The sequence below is a fragment of the Bombus terrestris genome, chromosome 16, assembly GCF_910591885.1.
Source record: "Bombus terrestris chromosome 16, iyBomTerr1.2, whole genome shotgun sequence".
Lineage (NCBI taxonomy): Eukaryota > Metazoa > Arthropoda > Insecta > Hymenoptera > Apidae > Bombus > Bombus terrestris.
In genome coordinates, this window is record NC_063284.1 from 1,270,936 (window position 1) to 1,287,581 (window position 16,646).

The window sequence follows — 16,646 nt, forward strand, 5'->3', positions numbered from 1 at the left end:
ATTTAATACGATAATTGACTAAACTGTTCGATTCACGGATGAATAACTTGGTGCAGGTAATAAAACGAAAAATGATCGAGATATAAAATGACACGATGTTATTCTTTAATTTTAATAATTATATTCTTTCTGCAGGGAGTTGTCTTAAACGTAACACGAATCGATTTTCATAGAAAGTAGTACGCAACGTGGCAATCTTTGAAATAAAAATTTGAATTAAAAGAATGTTTATCGGTTTCATTTAAGTTTTGGTGTACCACCGGCGCTTTAAATAGAATAATTAGCAAGATTTAATAAAAGTTATAATTCCGGTACGTAAAATTACGAGCCACGAACCAATTTGCTTTTACACAAAATGACATTAATAAGAGAGATTGCTAATTTGAGTTAAAAAGAAAGTTTCGGAACAATGGAAATGGAATATGTTTCCTAAAAGCACAAATCGTATGTTCAATTATTTTACGTGAAAACAACGTCTAAATTCCTTCTATTCTGCATCCTACACATACGCAGCAAACAAAGTGACGATAAAAAAGCGGCAAGAAAAATCTCCAAACAGAAACTTTCCACGTTACACTGAGTTACTTTCAAGTTTCAATATTGTTCCAAGGTATTTACGGTCCCTTCGAGATATTTCCTTTTTTATTCCGTCTCGAATTCATTTCGTTCTCCTCGAGAGAAGAGATTGCGGTTCGATGCAAATCAAGGATCGTCCCCGTCCATGTTCTACCATGCTCCAAGACCAAATATAAAAAGGAAAACCACCACCATAAAATGGTGAACTGGGAGGCGTGCACCGATATTATTTACAATATGATTGAACAGCTTTCTATAAAAAACGGAAAAAAGACGTTCTTCCCGTCTCGTGGGAAATAATAGGCGACGGGCTAAATTCACTTTGCCTGTCGGTTTTACGTGTCCAGAATCGCGATAAAAAATGTTAGACTCGTGACGAGGTAACAGGATTTTATGATAATTGATTTAACGAAAAATCGATACGCATAATTTGCATTTAGAGCGAGCGAAGGTTCTTATTATATGATTATGGCACATTGTATGGAAATCTGTTTTGTTACTTGCTTCGTATTTTTTAATTTTCATTTTTGGCATAACAATTATATCATAATACTAATTGTGTTATAGATTTTATGTATAATAACTCATTTGGTAATTATACTGAAAATTTGTTTAATGAAATACTCGAATATAGAAATAAGTAGCAAAATAATAAATATAAATTTATGATTTATGTTAGACGAAAGAAAGGAACAGAAGAAAAAGTAAGTTCGTAGGTAGGATAATAGCGATAATCCAAAGGAATGCAATAATCCAACGTAAACGCGAGTCCAGGTCGCCTACAAACAGTTATCGCGTCGATGGTCGACTGCTCACAGCTATCAATCACTGTGTGCGAATTAATGGACCGTTAAAAATGCACAGGCGTCGAAGTATGTGGCGTACAGGACGCCTCCGCTGAAAGGCGATCGATACCTCGATGGGACACGCATGTTCTCCCACTGTCTCGCCGAATTATCATTAAAAATTGTCACGTATGATTCCATTTTCTCATTCTTATTTCACAAATTTCTCATTCGTTTTTTATTCGTCGAGACGTTCGCATAATTTTCAATGGAAAATTAAAGCGAGAACGTAAGAATGAATTTTTAGAAGATTTAACGCGAAATAAATTTTTTCTACAATTTTTTATTACAATATGCAATGCTCGGACGAAATTAAATACGGAGTTTATGAATGTGTAATTTTCAGTTAAAAATTGATATTAAAATATGACAAGGGATAACAATTACAAATATTTAGAAGCAACGTCGTGTAATGATGTATCTTACCATTTTTATCGCGGAATAACAATAAAGATGCAATTGTTTGCGATTTTGCGAAGAAGCAATTTGGAAATATAGAATTTTACTGAAACGAGAGGAACGAAAGCGTAAAATGAGAGAGACTTACGAATGTTTAAAAACCCTGTCGCAAAATGGATTATTTTGTAATTTTCATTATAAAATGAAATGCTTTGATGAAAATGAAAGAAGATTTTATATTCGATATGTTGGATCTGCGTTACTTTGTGCTGTATTTAAAATAAACAGTGATTCGTATGAAATTATATGACGCACCTATGCATGTCTCACCATATACCGACCCGTACTACTGAAATCCAGTAATATCCACGTTTCTCTTCATTTCCATTTGTCGAATGTAATTATTTTTAAAACTTCCATCTGAAAAGTGTCTTGATTAACAATTTTCTCCGATTCTACTCGAACCCTCGTTTTTCCGTGTTCCTTCGGTTATTTTCGACTTAGTCGCATGCCTGTAATATTCAAAAATATCTCGAAGGATCGTTATTGGTACGTGATTTCCTCGGGATATCAACAAATTTATTTGTTAAAACGAGAGCAAAATTAAAATACACGACAGTACGCGAATGTATCGTGAGTGTAGAAACAAATGGCAAACTAATTACCAGAAATAAATTATAGAATCGTCTGTCGAATTATTTGGAAGTACACGTAAAATTTCTTTTGTCTTACTTTTATCAGAAGATACCAATTCTTTTACCGTGTTGCGTACGAAAAATCAAACATGTACTATGAAAACGTTATTGAATTACGGATACTATTCTGTAAAATATACGAAATACAATAAATATAAAAATTCGAGGAGTTGAAATCTTGTTACGAGGTTGAAAAAGAAAGTTTACAGTCATTAGAAGCTTTAATTCGTTCAATTTCCGTTGAAATTCTGTCAGCAAAATTCCAAACTATCGTTCTCTTAACTATGTTGCGTAACTTCGTAACAATAACGAATTAACAGGCTATTCGAGCAACTTGGAAATTATTCGATCTCCCCGCGCCATGGAATAATATTTTTAATTAGTCGGCTCGTTTCGTAATTGGGCCAGTGCAAATGGAAAATTAAAATTCTAGCTGTTCGTCTGCTATTCAATTCTGGATAGACTCGACAGTCGTGTAATTCAATTTGTAACAGTTCAATGATAAAAAAGTGCAAAGATTATGATATAAAGGAAAGAAGGAGAACGCAGTTTAGGTGTAGCTCGTTTATCGGAGAGGGAAGACTTGCTTGGCCAACTTGAAGAGCTTGGAATGAGTTTCTAGTTGCATTATACGCTTCGAGAATAGCCAAGGAATAACCGTGTTAGCGACAGAGTTGTATTATTTCGAGAAGTAAAGTATCCATCGCGTCTTTCGACGTCTAACTGCGTTTTACTTCAATTCTTAGGTTACGTTTATTCGATATAATTTGGAATTTTTGTACGATGTTAATAAAATTAGTAAATTTTATTATCGGCCAATGACTGTCAAACAATGAAATTGACGAATTGGTAAATGATGCACAACAGAAATAACACGTAACAATTTTCTGACAAGGTATCGCTCCTTTCTTTCCAGAAAATTCAACTGAACGTTGCTCCTATCCATCATGGGTGGTGGACAATAAATTGTGGGTGGCTCTGGATCCGATAGCATCTCGACTACAGGCGTCACCTTACAATCTAACGATTGTAAATCGACAGGAGACTCGTCTCGTGTGTCACTCCGTAGTCCCTCTTAACGATCGTCATGAGCATCCTGACAGAGAGAATCAGGTGCAGTACGTCGCCAAGGCTACCCTCGATTGGTAAGTCTCTCAGTCGTCAGCTCGTTATTAAAAGTTACAAAAGATCCAGAATTTGAGGTTCTGAAGCCTGATTGACAAAATAGAATTTAGGATTCATAATTTGGCACTCATGGCTCGGATCAATAACGTGGGATTCATCAACTAGGACCCAAAGTCTAAAGTCCAACGCATAATATTCATAAGAAGGTCGTGTAGAATATAGAAATCCGGAAGCATAGTCTATAGTCTAACGGGTGAACTCTTCTTTTTATCAAAGTAATGCGATGATGTAGAATTGTCTGTGTGTGTGCTTGGTCTATCGATCCCATAGTAGTCTACGATTTGCTCCAACTTCACGACAGCAACAGATTGATCGTAATATTCGAAGTGGAACGTGTAGTCCAATTTATCATGGAATCGTACATGGTAATGTAACGCAAATATCAGAAAAATTATAACAATCTGCTAGCTCTCTAAAAGTCACTCTGAGATATATTGCATCGTTAATTCGATAATGGTTAAGACGTGAAATTTATAGCGTTCTACTAAGCTATGATACACCGTGAAAGAGTTGAAATGGAAAATAAAATGCACAAACAACGCAACGAACAGTGAAACACAACGAGTAACAAAATACGAAAGAGACGTGAAAAGCATTCATCCGGAAGAGGTATCGTCATGGTTGTTCCGGCTGTAGCAACAAACAAACGCAACAAAGCGTTCACAGACAAAAGCATCGGTGTCGAGGTTGCTGGCACGGCGTGTAATTATGACGGTATGTCGCGATAATCCTTTCATCGCATACCGAAGACGCTCGTGCGCGCATAAATAAACAGCTTGCGTCGGATTAAACAGAGATCCTACGGTTCGGCTGGTACACGTGTCGGAATGTCAATATATGTGACCCTGCACTCAACCACTCTCTTCTCGTTCAAGTACTGTGCAACCGTGTTCGCGCCACGTAACATATCGCTTTTAATCGTCCGTGCCCTGTCCCGTCTAACGGGTGTCCCATTATTTCCGGATCCAGTTGCTGTTTTCGTTGAAATGAGCGCACCAGAAAATTAGATCTCTCGTTTCTCTTTACATTCTTTCTGTTGTTTCTCTTTTTCTTTTTGTATTGTATATCATGTTCTTTTTTTTTTTAGTGAATTTGTCCTTTTTGATGGATTAAGGTTGGGTTTAGACTCGAATCGATAATTTCCATCTTTATTCGATCAATGTTTCTCTGTATGGTGCGTTAGTTCTAGTCTATGCGAAATCGATTCGTAGCGTTGGTCGAATTGAGTCTCCTCTTGAGTGAAATTCTTCGAATCTTCTGATCGTGTCAGTCAAATTTTCATAGCGAATTTTTCATCGTACTTCGTATTTTAACAAATTCGAATTTCATTGAACGCTTCTTCCTTAAAATTGCAACAAGTAAAATTTGTTTAATCCTCTGAAAATTCGTAAACCAAGTTCTTCCAGGAGCCTACTGAAAGAAACTTGAGCAAATTCAAATTTCGTCTAAAACTTCTTCCTCAAAGTTCCAACAGATGATTCATAAATAAAATTCTCCAAATCTATCGAAGGAACAAATTCAAATTTCGCCTGAAACTCGCTCTTTAAAGTTTCAATATCAAAATCAATTGGAATAATGTTATATAAAAGTTGGAAGGTACTTTGTCTAAACCCTAAGTGAGAATATATATGGTAAATTTGGAATAAAAGTTGAAAAATTGGTTCTTTAAGCTTTAAGTGAGGATAGATAGTAAATTTCCAATGAAAGTTGAAAAACGCGTTCTCGAAGCTTTAGGTGAGGATAAATGGCGAGTCTCGATTGAAACAAAAACCCATGTTCGAGTTTGTTCTGGTAAGTAGGTCATATATAGGAGCAGCGAGTAGTAAAGAACCGTATATGGTCAGACATCGGTTCTGTTCAAGCCGTGAATTAGTCTTCTCCCTCTTCTTTTCTTTCCTCCTTCCTTCACGTCGAAAAACTTAATGCTGGAAATTCCTCGAGCATCCGGAGATTATCCCTGCACCTCTACTTTGAGAAACTACTGCCGGGAAACAACTCTATTAGTAGATGGAAATCAATTCTCCTTAATCAGATAGCAAATTAAATTTCCATCGAACCGGACAATTGTGTTCTATTCTATACGTATACTTGCAAATGAGATACATTCATATTTCTGAAATTAACAATTCATTCTAAAGAACATTTTCAGAAACTAAACATTCTACTAGAACCTCGAATTAAAAGACTTTGCCAGTATTCAGCGTCTAAAATTCACAATCAATCTAAGAACTCCATTTCAAGTTTCCCGAAGCAGCTTCAAACTCGGAACAGACCAAAATTTTCACGTCTTTGAAATATTCTCCTACAATTCTACGTTCTGAATGCTTCCGGAAAACGAAAAATCCACTAAAACTCCCAAGCCAAAGATTTTCACTATACCCAGCCCTTTATTTTCACGACCAATCCCGAAACATCCCATTCCAGGGTCCTGAAAACAATTTCAGACTACCCCAAAACTTTCATATTTTCTGTGTAATGAAATACTTTCTTAAAATTCTACGCCGTGAATTTTTTTTAGAAAATCGAAGGTCCGCCAAAATTCCGTTAAAATTTTCAATCCAAAGATTTTTACGATACTCGCTCGTTCGTTTTCAAAGACAACCGCAAAGGCGTCTCATTTTGAAATCCCCGAAACTTCTATATCTCGACAATTTGCCACAATATCAAACTATTTCGAGGCAACGAACTCCGGATCACAGCAATATTCCATCGAAATCCTCTTTCTCATCTTCCCTCCTGCGAAAAATATGAATTCGCGGGAGAACAGCGCGTGGGATATAAAAGGATGGCCTTGAAAAGTGCCGGAAGAAACTCTCGCACGGTTCTCTAATAAAGTCGCGAGCTGGCGCGTAATCGCGGGCATATTAAAGCGCGAGGAGAGATCAGGCCGCGAAATAAGAAGGGGAAAATCCGGTGTCTGGATCCGTTCGAGCGATGGCTGACAGGATTTCAGAGGGATGAGACTCGCTCACAGTCGACCGAATATGTCGCGTCTCCTTTTGTTTCGAAGCTTATTAAATGGCTGGGCAATCGAAACGAACGAACAATCGACGATGAAGGATCCAGGTATTAAATAATCGACGCTTTTTATTCAGTACTGGAAATTTGTTAGACCAGAAGTTATTTGTAGACTGAAATGGAATATCTTTAACAAGTCCTCGAGCCTATAGAATTCATAGTTTGTGAGCCAAGATTCAAACTTGATGGATGAAAATTCATGACACCGGTATTCGATTAGTACGCGAACATTTGACTAGTAATATTTGAATTGGTAGTATATTTAATATTTAAGTATCTGGGTAATAGTATTTGAGTTAGCACCGGACTACTAGTATTTGAATTACTAGTATATTCCACTACTATATTATTTTGTCTGAACGTTAGGATTCAGGTAGTATATAAATCAATGTTGAAGTGTAGACATTGAAGTCGAAATATTGGAATTGAACGACAGTAACCTATATAAATCATCGTGGCTGTTAATTAAAATCCAGAGTCAACATCACAATATCGTATCTCCTTTTGTCTCGCGGCTTATTAAATGGAGGATCGAAACGAACGATCTATAACGATGAATGGAATGGCTGCATTGTTGTAAGTGATGTAAAATTGAATTAGACCGCCTGTTACGACCGGCTGAGTGCAGGGGAATTGATGGTAATTAGGCTGCGACTGGATTCGATCGAGTCGTACCGTGGAAAAAAGGCTGCAGATGGGTGTTGATGTGAAAAATTGAGTTCCAGGGACCGCCACCACGATGGAAGCTACCGGGAAAGTGGGCTTTTTTTCACCAGGGTGGAGTCGCGCCAGATTTTATTTTGCTGCCGGTTCGAGTGCCCCGAAAATCGCGAATGAAAAGTATTGTGCGCACTTTATTGGGAATGTTTGCAGTCGATTTTTTCCGAGTTTAGATTGATTTGTACGCAGAAATACTGACGGGTCTTTTGAAACTCGTCGAAAAAATTGCTCCGAAGTAATATTAAAGAAAATGCATTTTTCCATATCGTCTTTCTTTTATATAAAAAGTAATTTCTTGTATTTGGTAAATTGTTATTCGAGTAAATTTAGAAAATTGATAAAACTCCTATGAATAAAATAAATATCGATATAAATGTTTAATCATATTGCGATTTCAGTATATTTTTTTTTCTCTTTTTTTTTTTGATGTGCGGTTAGAGAAAAAGATTGGAAACTTTTTTAAATGGAAAAATTTAGATTATTGCGGTGTGATAAAATTGATATTAAAATAAACTTAGGAAAATTGACGTAGATCTGTTTATATCTGTTCTTAAATAAAATTACTCTTTGAAATTATTTAAACCTATCAAATAGCAAGGAATAAAGTCAACGAAATGAATAATTGAGAAAAAGATTTTTCTATAAATTAGTCAAAATTTATCGCGAAAAGAATATATTATTAATTAACTAATACAACTTTTTGCTATCTTACACACAAAATTACTGTATAAAATTCTTTGAACATAGCAAATACCAAGAGATAAATTATTTAAAACGAAAGATGTTACGCCATGTGAATTGAACCCGGGAAATATTGTATAATTAAAGCACAATGAACACTAATATCGGTATACAATTCCGAACAGAATATTCACTTGATCAAACGAAGACAAATACCAACCGAATGAAAGTTGATAATTCTGTTCCTCTTTTAATATTCCTCTCTCTCTCTCTCTTTCTCTCTCTCTCCCTCTCCCTCTCTCTCCCTCTCCCTCTCTCTCAATAATGATTTATTCATATCGTAAATCGTTACTCATTATACAACACAATTAATTCGACTGTAACGCGCATAATTAATTCCCCCATCCCTATGCTATCAACGATTTTACGTAATGCAAACATCATTATTTCAATTAATCGTACGCGGAATTAATTAAACATCGAACGAATATATACTTGAGGAATATAATTAAAAAAAAGAGAGATGAAATTTGTTCGACTGTTAACTTGTATCGGGATAAAATTTTCTTTCACGTTTAAACTGTAATGGAACTCAAACGAACCTCTTCCTTACGACGAGTTTTCATCAAATTAAACACAACTCGCGTTTTCATCCCTTTGCACAGTTTTATATATCAGTTGGAATATTTTCAATTTCGTTCGTACTTCGATCTTTGGTTTAATGTATTAAGAATATTTACTTTTTTACCGAGTTCGATAATTATTCGTCCGGTAATTTTAGCTTGTGTAATTTTATGGAATTAATATTTTGGAACTCCTTTCAATCATTCATAATGTTACAATCTTTTGATTGAATTTTTAATTAATCGATATAACCTTGTTATGAAATTGATTCAATATTGGAAACTGAAATACACTGAGAAGATTGAATACGAGCATATTTTTCCAAAGAGTTTCCAATTTTTTACTTGGACTTGAGTATTTCTTTCGATTCTTTCCAAAATTTTAAGTTCTAGACTAAATTTTTCATTGTTGGGTATAATCCTTTTAAAAGATTGTTGTTTTTTCATGAAAAGTCGATTAAACGGTACAAAAGGCTTGTAGCAATTTTTCAATTTTTATCTAAATTTTTTCCTTCAAAATGCTTTCTTCAATTTTTTATAAAATTTCAATTTTTCAACTAACTTTTCATTTACTCCATATAACTTTTTAAAAACTGATTCTTTTATGTAAAATATCAATCAAATTGCGATAAAGCCTCCTAAAGGTTTCTCAATTTCTATCTTCATTTTTACTGCCAAAATTCTTTCCCGATTCTTCGGAAAATTTTAATCTTTCAGCCCCTTGCTTCAACCAATTGATAAAATTCTTAAGAAAAATGTTCTTCTTTTCACGAATGATCAATCGGACACGACTATAGGCTCACATAAAATGTCGCGAAAAGCAAACGTAAATAAAAAGGCATGCTTCACGAGAGATGTATTTAGTTTGTTTAATCGCAACTCGACTTAACCCTGTTTTTCGAGCTATTTAAATGCCAGCCCCTGGGCTTTTCCCTCGAAACACTGCACTCTATAGGCACCCATTCACTGCTCGGACCTCTATTCAACCCTACTGATCCACTTTCACCCCCGCTACTCCTTTCAGAGGGGGATGAACACCGATACCCAGGTACATTCGTCGTGTTCACTAGGTTTCCGTTTCAAGAAATTTTACTGCTACTTCTGCAATCGTGCAAGTGTACATTGCACAGCTTTTCAATACACGAATACTGTATTTTGTATAGTGGTCTTATGAATTTCGATGATTAAAGGTTGTTCAATCGAAGATCGATCAATTTTTAGAAATGAAAAGTCTCATGAAATTGAAATTTCAAGAATTTCTCAATAAGACCAAGTATTTAAGTCAATATTTAAGTATTACTACTACTTGAATATCAGCGTCTTTTAAATTATTGTTTGATGTAATACTCAAGTTAGTAAGTTACTATTTTGAGGTCGTATTAGTATTTCAGTGTTAGTATATTTTATGTGCATTGGTATTTGAATATTAATGTATTTATGTTACTATTTGAGTATTAGCATATCTGACTTATATCAACTGAACTATGCTTGAATTACGATTTGAGTTATGTTTCAGTGTCTGAGTATTACTCTGTTTGAGTGAGTATTTCAATGTTAATGTTAAATATTTGAAATGACATTAGACAGACTAAGGCAATCTTACAAATCCTTCGTCTTTTGCATAAAATAACATAATTCATCCTATTCGCGAAGAATGGTAAAGCAACAATCGCCGATCAGTTTACCTTCGACAAAAACTTTCTCCATTAACCCAAACTTAAGTCTTCTACCCTAAAGCTTCGCTCGATCCGCTATGATGTGTCTCAGGTGGACGTCGAAGGCTGTCGTGGTCGCGGCTCGGTAATTACCGCGATGTCTCGAAAACGGGGCTATTTACAGATCGATTAAAACGTCAGCCAGTTGCTAAGTATTCCCGCCACGACGCCCCTGAAAAATGGTTTCCCGTCACGCCAGCTTCACCCCCACTCCTGTATATAATAACCGCCAGGATGCAGCGCGATATCCTCGCGGTAAATTATTGCAAATTCACTTTTTTTTTTCTTTCAAACTCTTTCCAACGTCGTTCGTCTCGATTCTGAATCCTCCGCTGGAAGATTTATCGATCTTTTATTGGCTATAGTTATCGATCGATTCTCCGCTACGAGCCTGGACCGTAATTTATGCAAAATGCTTGACGTTAATGAAGTACGTACTGCTTGTAGTCTGTTCGGGATGGCCAGGTGCATTTAGTTGTTCTTCTCTTGACAACTTGGACAAGCCTTATCAACTTTTAGTTTTATTATGGATTTAGGGCAAAGTTGAAACGGCGAGCTGCTTGAGAAGGTTTGAAGGTTTGAAGAGGTTGAAAGGTATTGGATATAAAGATGTTTATGTCCAATAGACTCACAAAAGTATTCGAATGCTTGTAGTACTTGGACCAGATTCTCAGAGATTCTGAAGACTCTAAACTTATTTCTTACCCCTAGCTTTCCCACATTTTACGAATTGTCCCAGGGGTAGCTCAAATTCCCAAATTATCAACTTCCCAAATTCTCAGATACTCAAATTCTCAAACCGTCAAAATCTAAGGGCACTAAACTTATTTTTCTCGGCCCTATTTTTCCATAGTCATTCTACACGTCGTTCCAACATCGATGAACCCTTAGTTGGGGCGCCAAGTTCAAATATTCAAGTACTAAAATTCCGAAGGTACGAAGCTGTACATTTCGCAGCCCCTTTTCGTCCACAATCATTTTACAAATAGTCCCAGGAGCAACTGGAACGATGAACCTCTGGAGCAGCATGCAATTGTTAGAAGAGACACAGGGCCTAGTGAGTTTCTCGTGTGGTACGGATGCGGATACGACTGTGCGTTGATAAATATTCGGACGGCCATTGTACGCGACCGCCACGATCGATATTCAACTCGACCATCTCCTTCCTTCGCGATATTTATGATCGTTGTTCCCTGTCCCTAACAGAGAATAGCATTCCTTCGCAACGCTGTGTACAAAGGAGCTTTCGTTTCTATGGCCACCGAATCTCGTCGCGGGAGACTTTGTTGAATCGGTTCCTCCGTTTGCTGCAAACTGCTTCTGCCTTTCGTTTTGCCCGCTCCATTTAAATAGGGACGAGTGGAACACTGTTTTCGGGTGTCTTTTAGTGTTGAAAAGGGAGTGTTATTTAGGGAGATTTCTTCAGAGATGGGATAATCGAATCGAGGTGAAATTTTGGAATTTGGAGTGAAAGATGGGAATGAAATTTAGCGTTGAGGGAATTTGAATATTTAGTAAAATTAGCGTTTGGAATTCTTTGACATTTTTTAAAGTAGAACTTTGGTATACTATTTATAGTTTATTTTATTAAATAACAATGAAACGTAGCAGTTTGTTGATTCGAACTTTTTTATTGTTATCATATACTACTTAATTATTAAAATTATTAATAACATTAAATAATTTCTTCCTCAAATCTAAATATTTCTGACGTTTCCTTTTCTTTTTGAATGAATCTTATATAATCATTTAAAGAAGAGTGTTCGTGTCATGAAAATTGATATTTTCTTCTCATCTCGGCATATTTCTATCGTCCCAGAATAAATTAATTCAATTTCTTTCGTATGATAAAATATTATCAAGGACTTCTCTATAAGAAGAACATTTCAAGACGTTTCTCCTCAATCTGTTTTTTAAAAATTCAAACGCATTGTAAATATCATAGAATGGATGTAGATCATCTTCTTAAGATTTCATAGAATACGATAAAAGATTCGATGAGCTCCCAAAAATTGTTTTCTAGGAACGATAGAAATTTATATAAAATTTTTAATTTTAATATTAAAAATGAATTTTGCGTAATTTTCATCTTAATATACCAGGGGATGAAGTTAGACATTATTGAAATTGATTTTTGATCTGTAATTCATGCAATCGCATAAACAATTTATTGGTTATTCGCACGACTAGCCCCATAAAATGATTATACTCTAGAATTATATATGCATGTTATAAAATTTCCATCGAAACGATGGCAATTCGCTTTTTAAATATAATAAAATGATTAACTGTTTTGCAATTCAAAATTTCTTTCTCTGTAATAAAACAATTTTATTTTTTACGCGCATCGATAAATAAGACGAAAAACATATTCCAAACATAAATTAATTATGAGATTACACGGTGTGTCGAGTTTGATCATGAAAATGTCTTAAAATTAATAATCTCACGCAGAAATTCTCATTTCCAGTATGAAAGAAATTTCCGGTTCACGAGTTTTTCGAAAATTGCCAATTTCATATTCTATGTGGAATTTTTATCGACGGAGTCACTCTTACGCCATGAATCTTGAACAACGATGGCGATTTGAAAAATACGTCTAATAAAGATAAATTAATTTAAAAATACAGAAATGCACAGAATGCGCGAATATATATGAAATGGAATATATTCGTTATAGTAGTCAATAGGTGAAAACGAACCTCTGCCACGTTCTTTATCATAAAAATCTGAATTTCCATCGATATCCACGACCTATTAACAAAGATCGAAAAATAACATGTGAAATCGTAGTTGAAAGATTTTGATCATTTTCCCGGCCGTGTGTCGAGGTTATTGAATTAAAAGAGGCAACGTGAGGTCAGCCAGTATAAATATTCCCGGGGCGAGATATCGATATGGCAGACTCGATCGCGAACCCGTTGGTTCGAGCCCTGTGGCTGGTGCAACAGGAGGGAGACGCGTTCTTATCGGCGAGAAACGTTCTTATCGCGACTGTATATCGAGTCGACGAGCATCGTGCGCTGCATAAAACTTTCGTTCGATTCGACGCGGCCACGAAACGGGAATCTATTTCTCGGAGAGGCCGCTTTCGACGTTGTTACGTGTACCACGCCGACTTCCGGTCCCGCCCCCGCCTTCAGACAACCAGGATAAACGTGTTGTTTCCCTCGTAAATCTTGTTCTTTTTATTCCCAAAACTTTCCCACGGTTTTACACGTTATTATACATTTTTCTATACTCTATATATTTTCCTAGTTTCCCTTTTTTATAGTTTGGTAGTGTTTGGCTTCTATGGAGAAGAATGAAAGGATTTTCGACATTTTCTGAGGTATCGATGGTCGGTTTAATAGTACCTATAACGATATTTTCTTTTTCAAACCTTCTAGCGCTTATTTTTCTATTTTTCCCCATTTTCGTAGCTTGCTTTGTAATTGAATACTTTTTCGCTCTTTGTTACATGGAAAAGAGAGATGGGTTTTTTGAAATCCTTTAGGGCATTGATGGCTAAGGTAATTACCGGTTACAAACGAAGATCGCTTTAATAGTTATACAATTCTATGATTCTTTTAGTGGTTCTTTTCTTTTTTTTTCATTTTTACACAATTTTATATTTTTGTTATTTTTCTTTCGCACTTGGATAGTTCTTTCATCTTATGGAGAAGGACGAAAAACAAGTTTCTGCAATTTTTAATATTTATGGACAAGCCGACTATTGGTTACGAAAGAAGCTTCGTTTCATAGCGATAGAATATTTTTTCAATTGCATATTAATCACTCGTGCTAGTTAAAAGCTAAAAGCACAAAAACGTAGAACTCGTGCGGAAGAAAATTACTTGAGCACTTAACAAACCAACAACAATGGGACAAGATTATTTCTTAAAGCGGCGAATCATTAAAGATTTTCGAGACGCAACTACGTCGACGATAAGAACGTGTTGCAAAGAAAGAACAGGGGGAAACGAGTTGACGAGTAAACAGATAATCGCGAGCTTCTTTCAAATGCTTTTACGATCGCTATATATTTTTATAGGATCGCCTGAAGGGAAACGTGCAAGCTGATTTCTAACAATGAGAAGCGCCACCTTTCCCTTCCTCTCGTATTTTACTTCTCTTTCTTCGCGTCAGAGGGCCATTAAGGTCGCGTACACGGAATAATAAAAAGGAACAGCGCGGTAACCAGCGGAAACCGCGAGAATAAATCCCTTTGAGAAATTTGCAATCGTGGCAAAGTTGCTGGCAGGTAATTCATTTGTGGTAATGAGAGAATTCCGTTGGATTTGCCACGCAAAAAGTAGCGGAAGAACCCTTGCCTGATGAATGTCACTGTCTACGTACAATTACTCTCAATATCGAGAACAAATTCTTGTTTACGTTCGCTTCCATCCGAATCCACGATAATACCAATAGAGCTGCGTGGTTCTAGGGAATATCTAGTTACTTTCTGATCGTGGGTGTTTACGCAAAATGCTATTTTTATAGGGTATTTTGTGCAAAAGTTGTACAGAGAGTGACGATCTTCATTTGCTCTTTAATATTCGAGAAGCTTTTCGTTTGAATACTTTCTACGTAGAAATTTCTTTTTTCAAGTAAGTAAAAGACCACTCGCAATATTATATGAACCGATCAAGCACAGAGACCGCACTCTATCCCGACCCTTCGCTTCCGCCATTTTCTAACATTTATCTCCGCGGTAACGCGCGACAGTGTCGCCAACCATACATTATTCTCGCCGATATCACGCTTGCCGCGAAAAAACATCTACGCTCGGGTATCGCGGACGAATTCATAAATCGATGAACGCCAACGGCAGAGCCTGTGCCGGATACTTGGAACGCGAGGCTACAAAGCCGCCGGATATATATCGAGGCACCCTACAAAAACACCGGCGAATCCAACGAAACGCGGAGAAACTAAAAAAGAAAAGAGGAGCAGTAACAACGAACAAAGGGGAGGGGGCCGAGAGAAACAAAATCCCTATAGTACGATATGAAACAAAGTGGAACGAGGAAATCGCGCCTGTTTGCATCAGACACATGCTCAATTATGCTTAAAAAGCTACGTGTCACCATACACACATACACACACTCCGCCCCCGTTTAATTTCGTAGATGTTTCGCCCCGAAACGACAAAGAGAGGACTATTTACGGTCCAGCTGACTCATAACTCGCGCCCCCATCCTCCTTGCTTTTGATTCAATGGACCGGGGTGAAATGCATAAAAAGAAGCTTTGATCGAGTGCACGAGGTGTATGTATTGTATATGCGGCGGTGCTGCGTTTGAAACTGTCGAAGCCGGCTAGCCAGCTCTCGCTCTCGAGTTGGATCGTCCTGCAGCGTTTTAAAAAACCAGGGAAACGCCGGCTGGTTATTAGATCGCGACTACCACTCGACAACCCTGAAGGGTTTTATTGCAACCGTGCTGCCTCAAAGAACGCTTTTGATGGGCAGTCACGTCGGCCAGATGCGTTCGCGCAGGTAACGATGATTGGCCGGCGAAAAAAACAGCCGGTTCCACCGACACTGACCGCTTTTCGTTCGTGTAAATAGATTGCTCCGGCAAAAATCAGACGATTTCGGGGACAGGCTTTTCAACGGAAAAACGATAGTTTCACGGATAAACGCGATTGCAGGTTGCTGGAGGAGGATAGTGGAATGGGCGATTGTTGGCTGAGTATTTTGGTGAGGACATGTGTGAGTGACACATCGCTCTACCCTTTCGTCGAAACGTTTTTTTTTTTTTTTTTTTTTTTTTGTTTCTACGTGAAGTTGCGATTGCGTTTTCTGGGGCGGAGCGCGGATTACATGGAAATTCAGTGGACCGGTTGTTTAAAGTGGGTGATGTTTAGGTAGTGTTTTAGGTTAGGGTGTTGGTTCAATATCTGGATTCTTGTAGTAAAATAATTGATTCGATGATTTCGTTTTAGGTTAGAATAGTAATCCACGCCAGATCTTATCGACTAATTAGATTATTGCATGATAAATGTCGTTTTTGCACTAGAAAAGGAGATTAGATGGAAAGATCATTTGTTTCCGTGTTGTTTAGTGACATTTTTAGGTTAGGATAGTAATTCATATTAGATTTTATCAACTAATGACGCTATTGCATGATAAATGTAGTTTTTATCGTAAAAGAGGGAGATTAGAAGAAAAATTCACTAGTTTGTTGCGCTGTTCTAAACTTGGAAG

The 16,646-nt window shown here is 36.7% G+C and overlaps 1 protein-coding gene across 5 annotated transcripts in view; it reads left to right on the plus strand.

Moving 5' to 3' along the window:
- LOC100643304 overlaps window positions 1-16,646 on the plus strand; it is a 316,203-nt gene that overhangs the window by 271,268 nt on the left and 28,289 nt on the right. For all 5 annotated transcript variants that reach the window (XM_048413546.1, XM_003401592.4, XM_020867214.2 and 2 more), the window contains one exon: window positions 3,432-3,660. In XM_048413546.1, coding sequence (XP_048269503.1) covers window positions 3,432-3,660 — 229 coding nt within the window. The remainder of the gene's footprint in view (window positions 1-3,431; window positions 3,661-16,646) is intronic.